At 38.6% G+C, this 12,001-nt stretch overlaps 3 protein-coding genes across 5 annotated transcripts in view; all 3 read left to right on the top strand.

Annotated features, from left to right (window-relative positions):
• The first annotated feature begins 3,922 nt into the window (after nt 1–3,922).
• Nucleotides 3,923–4,840, top strand: LOC133706426 (probable calcium-binding protein CML46). Its single transcript, XM_062131953.1, has one exon. The coding sequence runs from the start codon at nt 4,007–4,009 to the stop codon at nt 4,586–4,588; it is 582 nt and encodes a 193-aa protein (XP_061987937.1). The 5' UTR covers nt 3,923–4,006; the 3' UTR covers nt 4,589–4,840.
• Nucleotides 4,841–6,115: 1,275 nt separating this feature from the next.
• Nucleotides 6,116–8,506, top strand: LOC133744017 (uncharacterized). Of its 3 annotated transcripts, XM_062172119.1 has the most exons (5): nt 6,116–6,217; nt 6,541–6,720; nt 6,962–7,200; nt 7,521–7,669; nt 8,125–8,506. In XM_062172119.1, exons 2-5 carry the CDS (start codon nt 6,542–6,544, stop codon nt 8,362–8,364), a joined length of 807 nt encoding a protein of 268 aa, XP_062028103.1. In that variant the 5' UTR covers nt 6,116–6,217; nt 6,541; the 3' UTR covers nt 8,365–8,506. The 3 variants fall into 3 exon arrangements, with proteins under 3 accessions (XP_062028103.1, XP_062028102.1, XP_062028104.1); XM_062172118.1 differs by lacking the exon at nt 6,116–6,217 and having other exon boundaries at nt 6,224–6,720; XM_062172120.1 differs by lacking the exon at nt 6,116–6,217 and having other exon boundaries at nt 6,224–6,720; nt 6,943–7,200.
• A 408-nt stretch (nt 8,507–8,914) lies between these two features.
• LOC133745062 (agamous-like MADS-box protein AGL65) overlaps nt 8,915–12,001 on the top strand; it is a 3,466-nt gene continuing 379 nt past the window's right edge. Inside the window, exons 1-11 of the mRNA XM_062173057.1 lie at nt 8,915–9,220; nt 9,300–9,485; nt 9,738–9,797; nt 9,896–9,914; nt 10,046–10,110; nt 10,196–10,211; nt 10,301–10,362; nt 10,840–10,936; nt 11,266–11,313; nt 11,393–11,520; nt 11,684–11,997. Coding sequence (XP_062029041.1) covers nt 9,301–9,485; nt 9,738–9,797; nt 9,896–9,914; nt 10,046–10,110; nt 10,196–10,211; nt 10,301–10,362; nt 10,840–10,936; nt 11,266–11,313; nt 11,393–11,520; nt 11,684–11,997 — 994 coding nt within the window. The 5' untranslated portion in view covers nt 8,915–9,220; nt 9,300. The remainder of the gene's footprint in view (nt 9,221–9,299; nt 9,486–9,737; nt 9,798–9,895; nt 9,915–10,045; nt 10,111–10,195; nt 10,212–10,300; nt 10,363–10,839; nt 10,937–11,265; nt 11,314–11,392; nt 11,521–11,683; nt 11,998–12,001) is intronic.

The following is a 12,001-nucleotide window of genomic DNA, read 5'->3' as shown; positions in this document are numbered from 1 at the left end:
TGCAGAGATTAAGTAATAAGTACAAGCCCATCTTACTAACTTGGGATGAGCCCAATATCATTTGATTGTTATGCGGGTGGTTCTATTTAGACCTCCACATTTGATAATATAGACCCTCTCCTTTAATTTTTGAACAATTTTAGTTCCTTCTTTACCCCTCTCGAACCGTAACCGTTGCACAAGTCTTTTTCTTCTATCTTCGCCTCCCTGTATTTCCTAGTTTGTTTCATAATTGTTGTCTACAACTTCACTTCTTTTAATTGAAATTGGGATATGCAGTTGATCATAACAATTGAATAAAAACACTTCAACTTCATGATGTGAGATTGCTTTTATATGCCATAACCATTTCTTATTATTCATTTTAGTATTTTGAATTACAACTTGATTATCCAGCACCATAACCTGATATTGGCTTATTTCCCAATTATACCAAAGATTTATAGGGAGAATATGGGAAAAATTCACCAACGGTGTCTGGACACTTAGGGGACTTTCAGAATGATACCTGAACTTACAAAGTTATCAATGTGATACCTGGACTTATTTTTTCGTATCAACATCGTACCTATGACCAATTTCTGTAACGGCTCCGTGACGGAAATTGGCCGTAGGTATCACATTGATACGAAAAAATGAGTCCAGGTATCACATTGATAACTTTGTAAGTTCAGGTATCATTCTGAAAGTCCCTAAGTGTCTAGACACCGTTGGTGAATTTTTCCCTATTTTGCACGTGCGATGCACGTGAGTCACTTAATGAAGACAAAATGACCGATTTACCCTCAAATTCTTTCTTTTTTTTCTTTTCTTTTTTTCTTTATTCTTCTTTCTTTCTTTCTTTCTTCTTCTTCTTTTCTGGTTTCTTCTTCCCCTGATTTGAATCATCAAGATTCAAATCATCTTGCTCGTCCGATTCCCACCGCCGATCGCCGATCAAACACCGCCGCTGCGTCTCAACCCACCTTCATGCACCACAGATGTTTCTGGTTCCCCCAACTTCAAATCCTATAGCAAATTGAAATTGTGCATTGAGGCTTCACCGCTCACTCCGAGTTCATCCCCGCCGCCGCCGCCAATGACTTAACCACCACCACTCTCGTTCTCTCCTCCGACCCCCTTTTATACACCATTGATAAGAAACTCAGACTCCGCCAGCCCTCCACTCTCAAATCACAGCTCCAATCCCACCCCTCCATCCTCTCCTTCGTTCCCGACATGCAACACCACCTCCACACCATCCTCACCTGCAACTTCATCGGTTTAGCCCAACTTCGATCAGAGGCAATTTTAGGCAGACAAAGATTAACAACTTCGGCCTCCACACCATCCTCACTTGCAGAAAATTCGAGCTGTTCTTATTCACCAGCTTCGCCACTCCGCTGCTACCCACCATTGTGCCTCGCCGATTAGTAGACAAAGAACTCGGAGCCTCCACCATCGAGAAATTGAGGCTTACGTTCTGCGTGTCCTGCGCGGCGGATATCGGCATCGTCGGAGAAAATGTTGTATGAACATAAATTTAGTTTGGGTTCCACGGTGGCAGCTAGTCAAGCTCGTTGATTGCGGCCTTGGCTTTCTTGATTAGCCAATCGACGACCTTGCTAGGCTGGTCGTATCCAAGCCGGTCCTACATGTCGTAGAATTGAATGGCGGTGTGGGCGACGAGCCGGATGCTGCGGTCCCTGGGGCCTTTGGTGGTGCAAACCTTGCTGTGGCGGTCCTTCCGGTCGGTGGCCCTTAGAATGTGGCATTGAGCCTCCACGATTTCGCTAGCGGTAGAGGAAGAAGCAGTCCTTATCCCCAAACCCAATCGAGAAGCAGCGGAGGACGACGTTGTTGTGCGGTGGTGGAGGTTGTTGTGGTCAAGTCATTGGCGACGACGGCGAGGATGAACTCGGAGTGAGCGGTGAAGCCTTAATGCACAATTTCAATTTGCTATAGGATTTGAAGTTGGGGGAACCAGAAACATCTATGGTGCATGAAGGTGGATTGAGACGCAGCGGCGGTGTTTGATCGGCGATCGGCGGTAGGAATCGGACGAGCAAGATGATTTGAATCTTGATGATTCATATCAGGGGAAGAAGAAACCAGAAAAGAAGAAGAAGAAAGAAAGAAAGAAGAATAAAAAAAAAAAAAAAAGAAAGAAAGAAAGAATTTGAGGGTAAATCAGTCCTTTTGTCTTCATTAAGTGACTCACGTGCATCGCACGTGCAAAATAGGGAAAAATTCACCAACGGTGTCTGGACACTTAGGGACTTTCAGAATGATACCTGAACTTACAAAGTTATCAATGTGATACCTGGACTCATTTTTTCGTATCAATGTGATACCTACGGCCAATTTCCGTCACGGAGCCGTTACGGAAATTGGTCATAGGTACGATGTTGATACGAAAAAATAAGTCCAGGTATCACATTGATAACTTTGTAAGTTCAGGTATCATTCTGAAAGTCCCCTAAGTGTCCAGACACCGTTGGTGAATTTTTTCCGGGAGAATATTGATAGAGTCTGAGAATATTTTTCAAAAAACTTGATCTAATCTTGCATCTTTGAGCAGCCATGGCGCAGGCCAAATGGCCAATGACCCCAAACCGTCACTATAGTTGTTATTAATTCGCTTTTAGGGTAGGGTGATTGACATCCAGCTGTGGGGAAACTGGAAAGAGAGAAGAGAAACAAGTAATGAAAGAGAAAAGGGCATATTAGAAAAAAATAAATTTTCAAAAATTTAAGGAGGTCTTACTAGAATCAACCTAAAATAAATATTACTTGGGATAAGTAGTATGGCAATATGGAACAAAATTCCAATACATGATTTTTTTCCATATTTTTACACTTTTATTAACACAAATAACCGGAAAATTCCAATACATGATTTTTCCTATATTTTTGCACATCATGTTCAGTTTGTGTCTTCAGCAAAGCAAGTGGAATTAATTACTAGCTATTAGAGTTGGTGTTGATCTTATACAATAGCTCAGATTGAAAGAGATTTGCCTAGAAGTGACTACCAAATGGATGTTAGATGGGAGGTTGGTTCTGATGACTGAGATTTGAACGAATATGTTAACATCCTAACTGATATTCAAAATGGGTGCAAGAAAGTAAAGGACCTGTCATTCTGTTTTGCTCCTAGAACAGCTAATATGGTAGCTTATAGGTTAACCGCCTAAGCATTTGAATCTAATACCAACCTGGTATGGATTGGTCAAGCTCCGGAGGTTATAATGGATGTTTTACAATTTAACTGTAACCATTTACCTTAATTCAATGAAAACTACATGCTTTGAATTCAAAAATAAAAAAAATAAAAAATAAAAAAAAACACGGAAAAATGAGTTCTCATCGAAAACATATTTATTAATCACGAGTCATTTAAAATAAAAAGTCGTACCAAAAGTCATCTATAACAGTTGTTATGGTAAAAGTTAGTGACAACAATAATTGTAAGAAAGTAATTCAGAGTAGACACAATCCATCATTTTCTACTGTTAAATTGAGTGAAAATTTGGTAACATAGAATTTGATGTTAACCTACTTCATGGACACTTTCTTTTGTTTTTTCGTGGATATGCAAGCTGACATTGATCATGAGTCCTGCCTACGCAGAAGACTTGGACATTTATGTTTTCACACTGAAACTTCTGTGCAAACTCTACAACGAAATTTGTTAATGGCTCTCTGTCTCTGAGTACTCAGTAGTGAGTACATGGAAGTTTCTACCTCTATTAATTTGATTATTAATACTTAGAAGTGACGAAACTCCTCACTTGAATGGAAGTTTCATAAAGTCTTTGGTTATAATTTCAGGGAAATTCAGACGACTTGGGACTTCATTTTCCTATATTCCCCATAATGACTTGACCTGCTCGGATAAGAAATCTGAACTCGTAGTTCTATATATATGACACCAAAGAGTGGCTTCCACACTCCACTGGCAAGTCTCAACCCGACAAACAATTAATTAGTCAAGCATTTCAAATTTCTCTACTTCCACCCGAAAATGGGGAAGACATTAATGGATGAAGCAATTGCCAGCAGCTCCATTGCACTTGTTGGAGTGGTTATGTTTTTCTTAATGATTATTAAGTGGCTCATTGTGCAATTCTTGCTACACTTGTCAAGTTTAAGGTATGCACTTCAATTCTTTGTAATTAATTGTGGTGTGAACAATGTTAACCTCGATGATCAGACCAAGATCACAACCGAGAAAGCTTGCACTTACAAAGTAGGTGTCGAAGAGAACACGAAAGACCTGGGTGAGAAGAAACTGTGTTTAGGAGAATTAGCATCGGTTATGGAGAACCTGGGAAGTCTATGCGGTGATAACGGGTCTAAGGAGATGGCTGACTTGCTTGAGGAGGAACCCAGCTTGGAGGAAGTAAAAGAAGCCTTCCATTTGTTTGATGAAAATACCGATGGGTTCATCGATGCAGGGGAGATCAAGAAGGTTCTCCATGTATTAGGTTTCGTCCAAGCTTCGGAGTCAGAATGCAAAAGAATGATCAAGACCTTCGATCACAATGGAGATGGACGTATAGACTTTGAGGAATTTGTTAAGCTTATGGAGGATAGCTTCTGCTGAATTGAAGAACCTAAATTCGTCAAAAAATTTCAGAAGAGTGGCCTAGCTAATAGTTCAAAGTTCACGTATTGCTTGCTTCCTTTCTTTCCTTCTTTCTTTCTTTGTTTCTTTTATTCTACCAGTGTTTTAAAATCAACTAGACTACCGCTTTCATGTTCTTGTAAGGGTAAGGCTCCAAGTTGCAAAAGGAGTAATAATAATGTAAAAATATCTACTTTAAGCATAAAGATGCAAAGTATTTTAAGTTTTACTAATCATACAAGAACTGACCAACTCAAAACAGAACTCACAGATTGATTTACGTACAGCAGGGTAAACAAGCTGATGACCAAGAAATTACATATGAAAAATCTTTGGAGAATGGAAGACTAAATCATATTGGGAACATCAATTTAGTAAGGCATATATATGATTTTTGGAATTTTGGCCTCAAAACTTAAGTTTGAGCTGGATTTCCACATTTCTACATCAGTAAACCTTATAATTATGAGAAAAACACAAACCTTAATTGATTACATAATCTGCGCCGGATATCTACCCGGTTGCGAAATCGGGCAAGTTTAAACTTGGAATAGAAAAGCAATAAGGTGTAAGTGTATATTGTCCCGGTATTGGACGAAGTTTACACACCAACACCAAACATGTTGAACTGCCCGGCCGGCCTGCATTAATTGTTGCTCTCAATAACACCAAAAGTGGATCAGTAAGATGAATATTTTATAGGATGATGCAGGCAGAAGATGTCATTGTTGTTGCAACTGATGGCTTGTTTCACAATTTGTTCCAGACAACGGGTCATGAATTGTCATGACTTTTAAGACCAAAAAAAGCCAGAGGAGCTAGCAATTAAAGAAGAAAGGAGAATTTGGTGCAGATTGTCGAGTGTGAGCGCAAAATTAGTGTTACCCCTTAGAGCAAATGCACCCCAAGAGTCAATAGGCAAAGGCAAAAGGCAAGGTCTTGCCTCCCATTTGTGCACTGTTCATTAATATTGCCTTTGCCTCCCAATTTTTTCATGCACCCCAAATAGGCAAGGTCAATGCCTCTCAATAATTCACTATTTAATCCAATGGTTGTTTTTTTATAGATGTAATCCAATGGTACAAAAGCAGCCCCAGATATAGCCGTTGGAACAAAAGTAACTGATTCAAACATATTTAATCCCACCTTGTTTAACTACAAGACAAAAGTGATCAACAGTCATTACCCTACGTCACCTTCCATGTGAGGCCCATGTGCCATTTTGGTCGACCAAGTCAAAGTCCAAGACTTACCATTGGGCTTGGTCGGGAAGGCATCTGATCGTCCAACAAGTTTGCGATGCATTGCAGCTTTGTCATTTTTTACCATTTTGACTGGTCTTGGAGGTCCAAGATCAGTGCGGTGCATTTGCTCTTACGCAAAATTAGTAATTGGGAAACTAAATTTAAAAAATGGCGGGCCAGGCCGGCCTTTCCCTTCCTGGGCTGGGCCGGTACCTGAGGCTACTGGGCTTACGGGCCCAAATGTCGCCCTAACATTCTTCACCAAAAGTCCAAAAGGCATAAGCTTCTCTTTCAGCGACTTCGTGACTCAGAGTCTCCGGCTTTATCTTCCTCAACCTCAGATTTCAGTCGACAGCGGAAACAGGTAAACTTCTCTTTCTGAAACCAAATTAAAGTTTGTATCTTTGTTGGGTGTTTCTTTCTCTTTTGTCATGACTAGAATATCTGACTTAAAAGCTACAAACTTGATAGATATGATGAATCTGTTTTACATGGTGATTTTCGTTTAGTCTCTTCTCAAAGTAACAATTGAACCTTAATCTTTTATGGGTTTGTTCACTTTTTTACATGGTGAATTGATGAAATGATGGTGATACAAGTACACTGTGGAGAATGAATTGGTAGAGTGAATGTAGTTTTGGTTTCTAGATGATGACTTTAGTTTCATTGGTTGTATTTGATGAATAGGATGACTATACCTCAAATAAGAAACGTTGGGCTTCCATTGATGAACCTTATCAGATTAAAAGGAACTCCCATCCTGCAGCAGCTTCATTTAGAGGAGCAACTGCTTCGAACGTCATCTGATAATTGGTGCATTATAAATGATGGAACGAATAGTCCTAATATTGTCATGGGTATTTCAGGGTGAGATTGAGCTTAGTATTCATTCTGACTATTGATTAAGTTTATAGGTTCTGCTTATTTGAATCGCAATTGCCTAGAGAGTAATTAGTCTGCAAGGATGTTTTCTTATCTGTGCAATATGCAAAATGATACTACTTGGTCAGATTTGCACTATAGTTTATACATGCATTAACCAAGTTTGCTGTGTTTTTTTATTCACTTTTTGTATTGGAATTTATAAAGGGTTCCGTATTCTGCGTAGAAAGCCTGCAGAGCTTCTTGACGTTGATCTGGTGTTACGAGATCAGGTTCCTGTCATTAAAAGGTTTACTGGAGGTGGCACGGTTACAGTTGATAATGGCACGATATTTGTCACTTTCATATGCAACAGGGATGCTGTTCCTGGCTTGCAACTATATCCACGACCTATAATGTCCTGGAGTAGCCAATTATACAGCAGAGTGTTCCAAGGATTTGGTGACTTTCACCTTCGTGAAAATGGTACTTAAAGAACTCTTCTTTTGCATTATTCCTAATAAGGTGCTTAGGTATATAGGACTGTGTATTTGGCAATTCGTCGTGTTCAACAGCTTGTTTCGTTTTCTTTGTTCGTCCATCTTCTTTAGATCTTGCTAGTTTCACTTGAGGTTCTCCATTTTATTTTTTTATGTAGTATCAGGTTTAGTCTTGGGGCTATTACTTTATATGGACTAGTTTGTGTTGCTGGCACTCCTAGATACTCTTACTTCCGTTATATTCTTTGGTTGTTCTTGAAGAATTGAAGCATGTGCTGAAACATACTTGGTCTTATCTGATTCTAGATTATGTATTTGGTAACCTCAAGTTTGGTGGTAATGCTCAATCTATTACTAAAAACCGGTGGATCCACCACACATCCTTTCTATGGGACTATGAGGTTAGGAACATGGCATACCTGAAGCTTCCAAAACGGGTTCCTGAATATCGATTGGTAAGTTGTTCACTTGTGCCATCTTATTAGTTTTTAGTACTCTAATTTTTTTATTTTGGTGTTTCAAGTTTTGAGGATCAAACTTTGGGATACTTCTGTAATAGAATTGACTGTTAAAAACATTGAACATGCATTAATGTATAGGGATTAGGAATTGCTAATATACAAGATATGAAACCAAAACAAAATTGATGATTCTCATCAAATGAACGTAAGAGGGATTAGTGTTGCTCTCATTTTCTTCATAAACAGGTAGGTTGTTGATGTAATGTTGCTTTTTTAAATCACCAGTTGGTTAACCTCATGAAATGATGATTTACTGTTTTCTTAAATCACAATTCGAATATCAAGTGGGTTCAACCTGTGTTTCACAGCTTAGTTAATCTATCAGATGACTACTAGTTAAAGACTTTAGACTAGTATTTTGATTTATATTCCATCTTATTCCTCTGCAGGCAAGGGACCATTTAGAATTCATATGCCGCATGAAGGACTACATGCCAAGATCAGTTTTCATCGACAAAACTGTCGAGGCAATCAGTACCGAATTTTCAGTAAACTCAGAAGAAACAGACCCATTTGGAACCAACTCAAAGTTTGTGCCCTCAACTAGACTATTGACAAGGCAAGAGTTGGAAGAAGTAGCTTTGGCCTCTCAACCTGAGAGCCCTCTCTCTGAGTCCTTGTCCTTGTAATGAAATATGAATTCTCTTGTCATAAACTCATAGCCATTCGGGAGGTATCCGAGTGATGCCACCCTTCAATTTTTCATCTAGTGTTGTATTCATTTTGGATATCAATAAAATGCAAGTTCCTAATGAAGACTTTAATTCTACATTTGCCGACGAGAAAAGAAAAAGCTTTCGACTAATAAATAACACCAAATATATCGCAAAACCAAATCATATGTGTCGGTACAGGTCACAAGTTCGACTCTATTAATTCAAAAAAAAAAAAAAAAAAAAAAAGCCAGTGGACCCGGCAATATAACCGCAGAGAAGGCCATGTAGGCTTTCTTGGCGGAGAAGCTCTTCACAATCGTAGCCCAAGATTTTGTCTTCGGTGCTAAAAAGCCATGCATGTCCAACCCTCTTTGCAAACTCACAAATCGCACCGTTCATTTTCTCTCTCTCCTTCACTCTCTCTCTCTCTCTCTGCAGTAAATTTCTGCTGGTTGGTTTCGCTCATTTTCACGACCGAAATCACAGCTTGACCCGTCGTGCTCAAATTTGTAAGCTCAAAGCTCCATACCCATTTCTTTGATTCTTTCCCTCCATATCTTGTTTTCCTATTACTCTTTCTGGGTTTGCCCCCATACGTGTTTTTCTTTTACCATTTTCTTCAAGATTCAATCTTTCCTTTGTAAAGGCTCTTCCTTTTGTGTTTTTCCTATCTGGGTTTGTGATCATCTTGTTGTTCTCTTTCTGGGATTGTTTTGCCATTTGGGGTTAGAACCGAAATCCAAAAAGATTTCTTTTATGGTTGTCAAGTGCTGTTTCAATTGGGATGAAAGCTTCATTTGGACAAGTGTGTATTTGTGACATAGCTAAAGTGAGTTTATCTGCATTTCTAGGCATTTACAGATTTCAATGTTTGGTGTTTCATGAAGGTTTGGTTATTGAATTTGTAGGATGGGAAGGGTTAAGTTAAAGATAAAGAAATTAGAGAGCAGTGGCAATCGACAGGTTACTTATTCGAAACGGAGAAATGGCATCTTGAAAAAGGCCAAGGAGTTATCAATCTTATGTGATGTAGACATTACGCTTCTCATGTTTTCCCCAACTGGAAGGCCTACATTGTTCCAAGGGGAGCGCAGGTATCGAATGCTGCCAAGTTTACAATCATTCATACATTGTTCTGATGATTATAATGCATTGGTACTAAGGTGATGTCGAAACCAATATGTTTGAGGCCATACATTGACCTTTAATCTCTGGTTTCGATGAAAATTCAACGTAACAAAACTAAAATGAGGCTAGAATCGGAGTTTGATTATTATTCTTTCCATATAGTATGCTAATGTAGGTTTTTTTTTGTTTTTTTGCTGGTTATTTCTTGACTAACTCAGCAATTTTGAAGACATTATTACAAAGTTTGCCCACTTAACTCCACAGGAGAGGGCGAAAAGGTACTGAAATGCTTGCATTAAATTCAGAATCTCTTTTTCTAGCTTGGTTGAATGTGGATGGCAATATAGCTAACTGCTTTTACGTTTCACTGGAACAGGAAGTTGGAGAGCCTTGAAGTAAGACTGTTGTAAATAGTATTAAAAGTGGACAAATGTCTCTCTTGCTTTTGTTGCATTAAACAAAGAGAAACTATGCTGTCACTTAATCCAATTATGCTTGCATTTTGGTGTTCTCTTTGGGGATATAGGTACTGAAGAAAACTTTTAAGAAGTTGGACCATGATGTAAATGTACAAGAGTTTGTGGGTTCCAGGTGTGTCAATATATTATCAATTTTGCCGTTTCCTTTTACTCTGTTCAATTTTTCTTAACTGTTTCCCTTCTGTTGTTTCTTGCAGCACTCAGACAGTTGAGGTATACATCGTTTATCAGCATTACCATGTTTTTTTTTCCAACTAGTATTCATGACAACTCATGTATTCTGGTAAATTTTTCATTGGCAGAATCTGACAAATCAGGCAAGGGCATTGCAAACCCAGCTTACGGAACTGCATAAGAGACTGAGGTGCACCTTTGGAGCTTTTGGTTGTTCAAGTATTGCTTTTTCTTTTTGGTCTTGATGGTCATATTACAGCATTATGTATTTTAGAAAGTGTCTTTTTATATCAAGTCATTTGCGGTATTGAATCAATACTGAACCAAAGGAAGGAAGTGGAAAAAGAAGTTGTCTGCGAACTTACATTTCAGAATCAATTTAGGTCACGTTCTTGACTCTCATGTTATAGATATTGCGTCATTTGTTTTGAAATTGTAGTCAAGTGCCTTAGCTGATATTAGTACCAAACAAGATGCAATAATAGACAAGTTAATTGACTTGTTTTGAGATGAGCTGTTTTTGTGAACCCTAGACAGACTCTGATCAACTGTATAGAAAACTCACTATACCATATGTATGTAACTATGTATTGGTCAGTGAGATATATGCAAATAAATTGGAAATTGGGATCATATGATGTATAAGCTAGTTTTTCCACTTCTTCAGCTTTTGGAGTAATCCAGAGAAGGTTGATGATGTAGAACAGCTAAGGCAGATGGAAGACATGCTTAAGGAATCAATTAGTCGAACACGTCTGCACAAGGTATCATTCTCTTTTTCCTGCTACAGGAATTGCCTAATAAATACTAATTTTTATACTGTGAAAGACAAGATATCAACAATTAATGGATTTTGCTTACCACGAAACCATAAATTAATCATGAATATAAATGGTGTCACTTTGTGAGAATGTATTTTGTTTTCCGTGGTTGATGTCATGGTGAGTTTAAGCTATCGTGACTCACCAAAACCACCTAAACATGTTGAGCCAGAGGGTGGACACTGCTAATTTGTGTGACACACCATAATAGATCCTTATGAGTAGCTTGGCTATTGAATTGATTCTAATATGCTGGATACTTTTTTTGTCAGGAAAACTTTGAAAAACATCAACTAGCTTCACTGAATTGCACAGGCCAGGTAAAAAGTGCTTTAGCTGGTGCAGAATGCCTCTCTCATGTGTTGAGAAAATCTGAAAATGACTTTTGTTGCATCGCAGTTTCAAAATGGGATGCCTTCATCTTTAATTGTGGGCAGTGTGCATGAAACTCAACCGATGCCTTGGATTTTGAATAATGACAATCAACATTTGATATTACCCAACGAGGCTTCCTTTCTGCCTCATAGGTTCGTCTACTACTTCCCTGCTGCACCAACGCCTGAGAATGTTCAGTGCCAATATTTTATATTGTAATATATTCTTATTGGTAGGATGACAGATGTTTTTTCCTTCTTCTTTTTTTCCTTTAATTGGATCTAACTGTGCGTTTTACATTCTCTCTTTTTACAGAGACGTGGACTGCTCTACAAATGCCTCAGTAGCACGATTTAATAGTTACTTTGGCAGTGGCGCCAGCACTAGTACTAGCACTGGTAAACAATCTGAGGTTGGTGATCCAGGACAACTTGATAATATGGGGCACATTCCTAGTATGGAAGGAGGTTGTGGCTTGAATGAGTATGACATAAATGCTTGTTTAAGTACAGAACTTGGCCAGCAGTATGCGTATCCATCATATTGCAATCCTAATGTGCCAGACGATAAAAAATTGAAGCCTGGTTTGGAAATGAACTTACCAACAAATTCGGTGGATTATCAAGTAAGTAG

This window comes from Rosa rugosa, chromosome 4 (assembly GCF_958449725.1).
Source record: "Rosa rugosa chromosome 4, drRosRugo1.1, whole genome shotgun sequence".
Classification (NCBI taxonomy): Eukaryota; Viridiplantae; Streptophyta; class Magnoliopsida; order Rosales; family Rosaceae; genus Rosa; species Rosa rugosa.
Note: the sequence above shows the minus strand (reverse complement) of the source record. Positions and strands in the feature narration are given on the sequence as shown.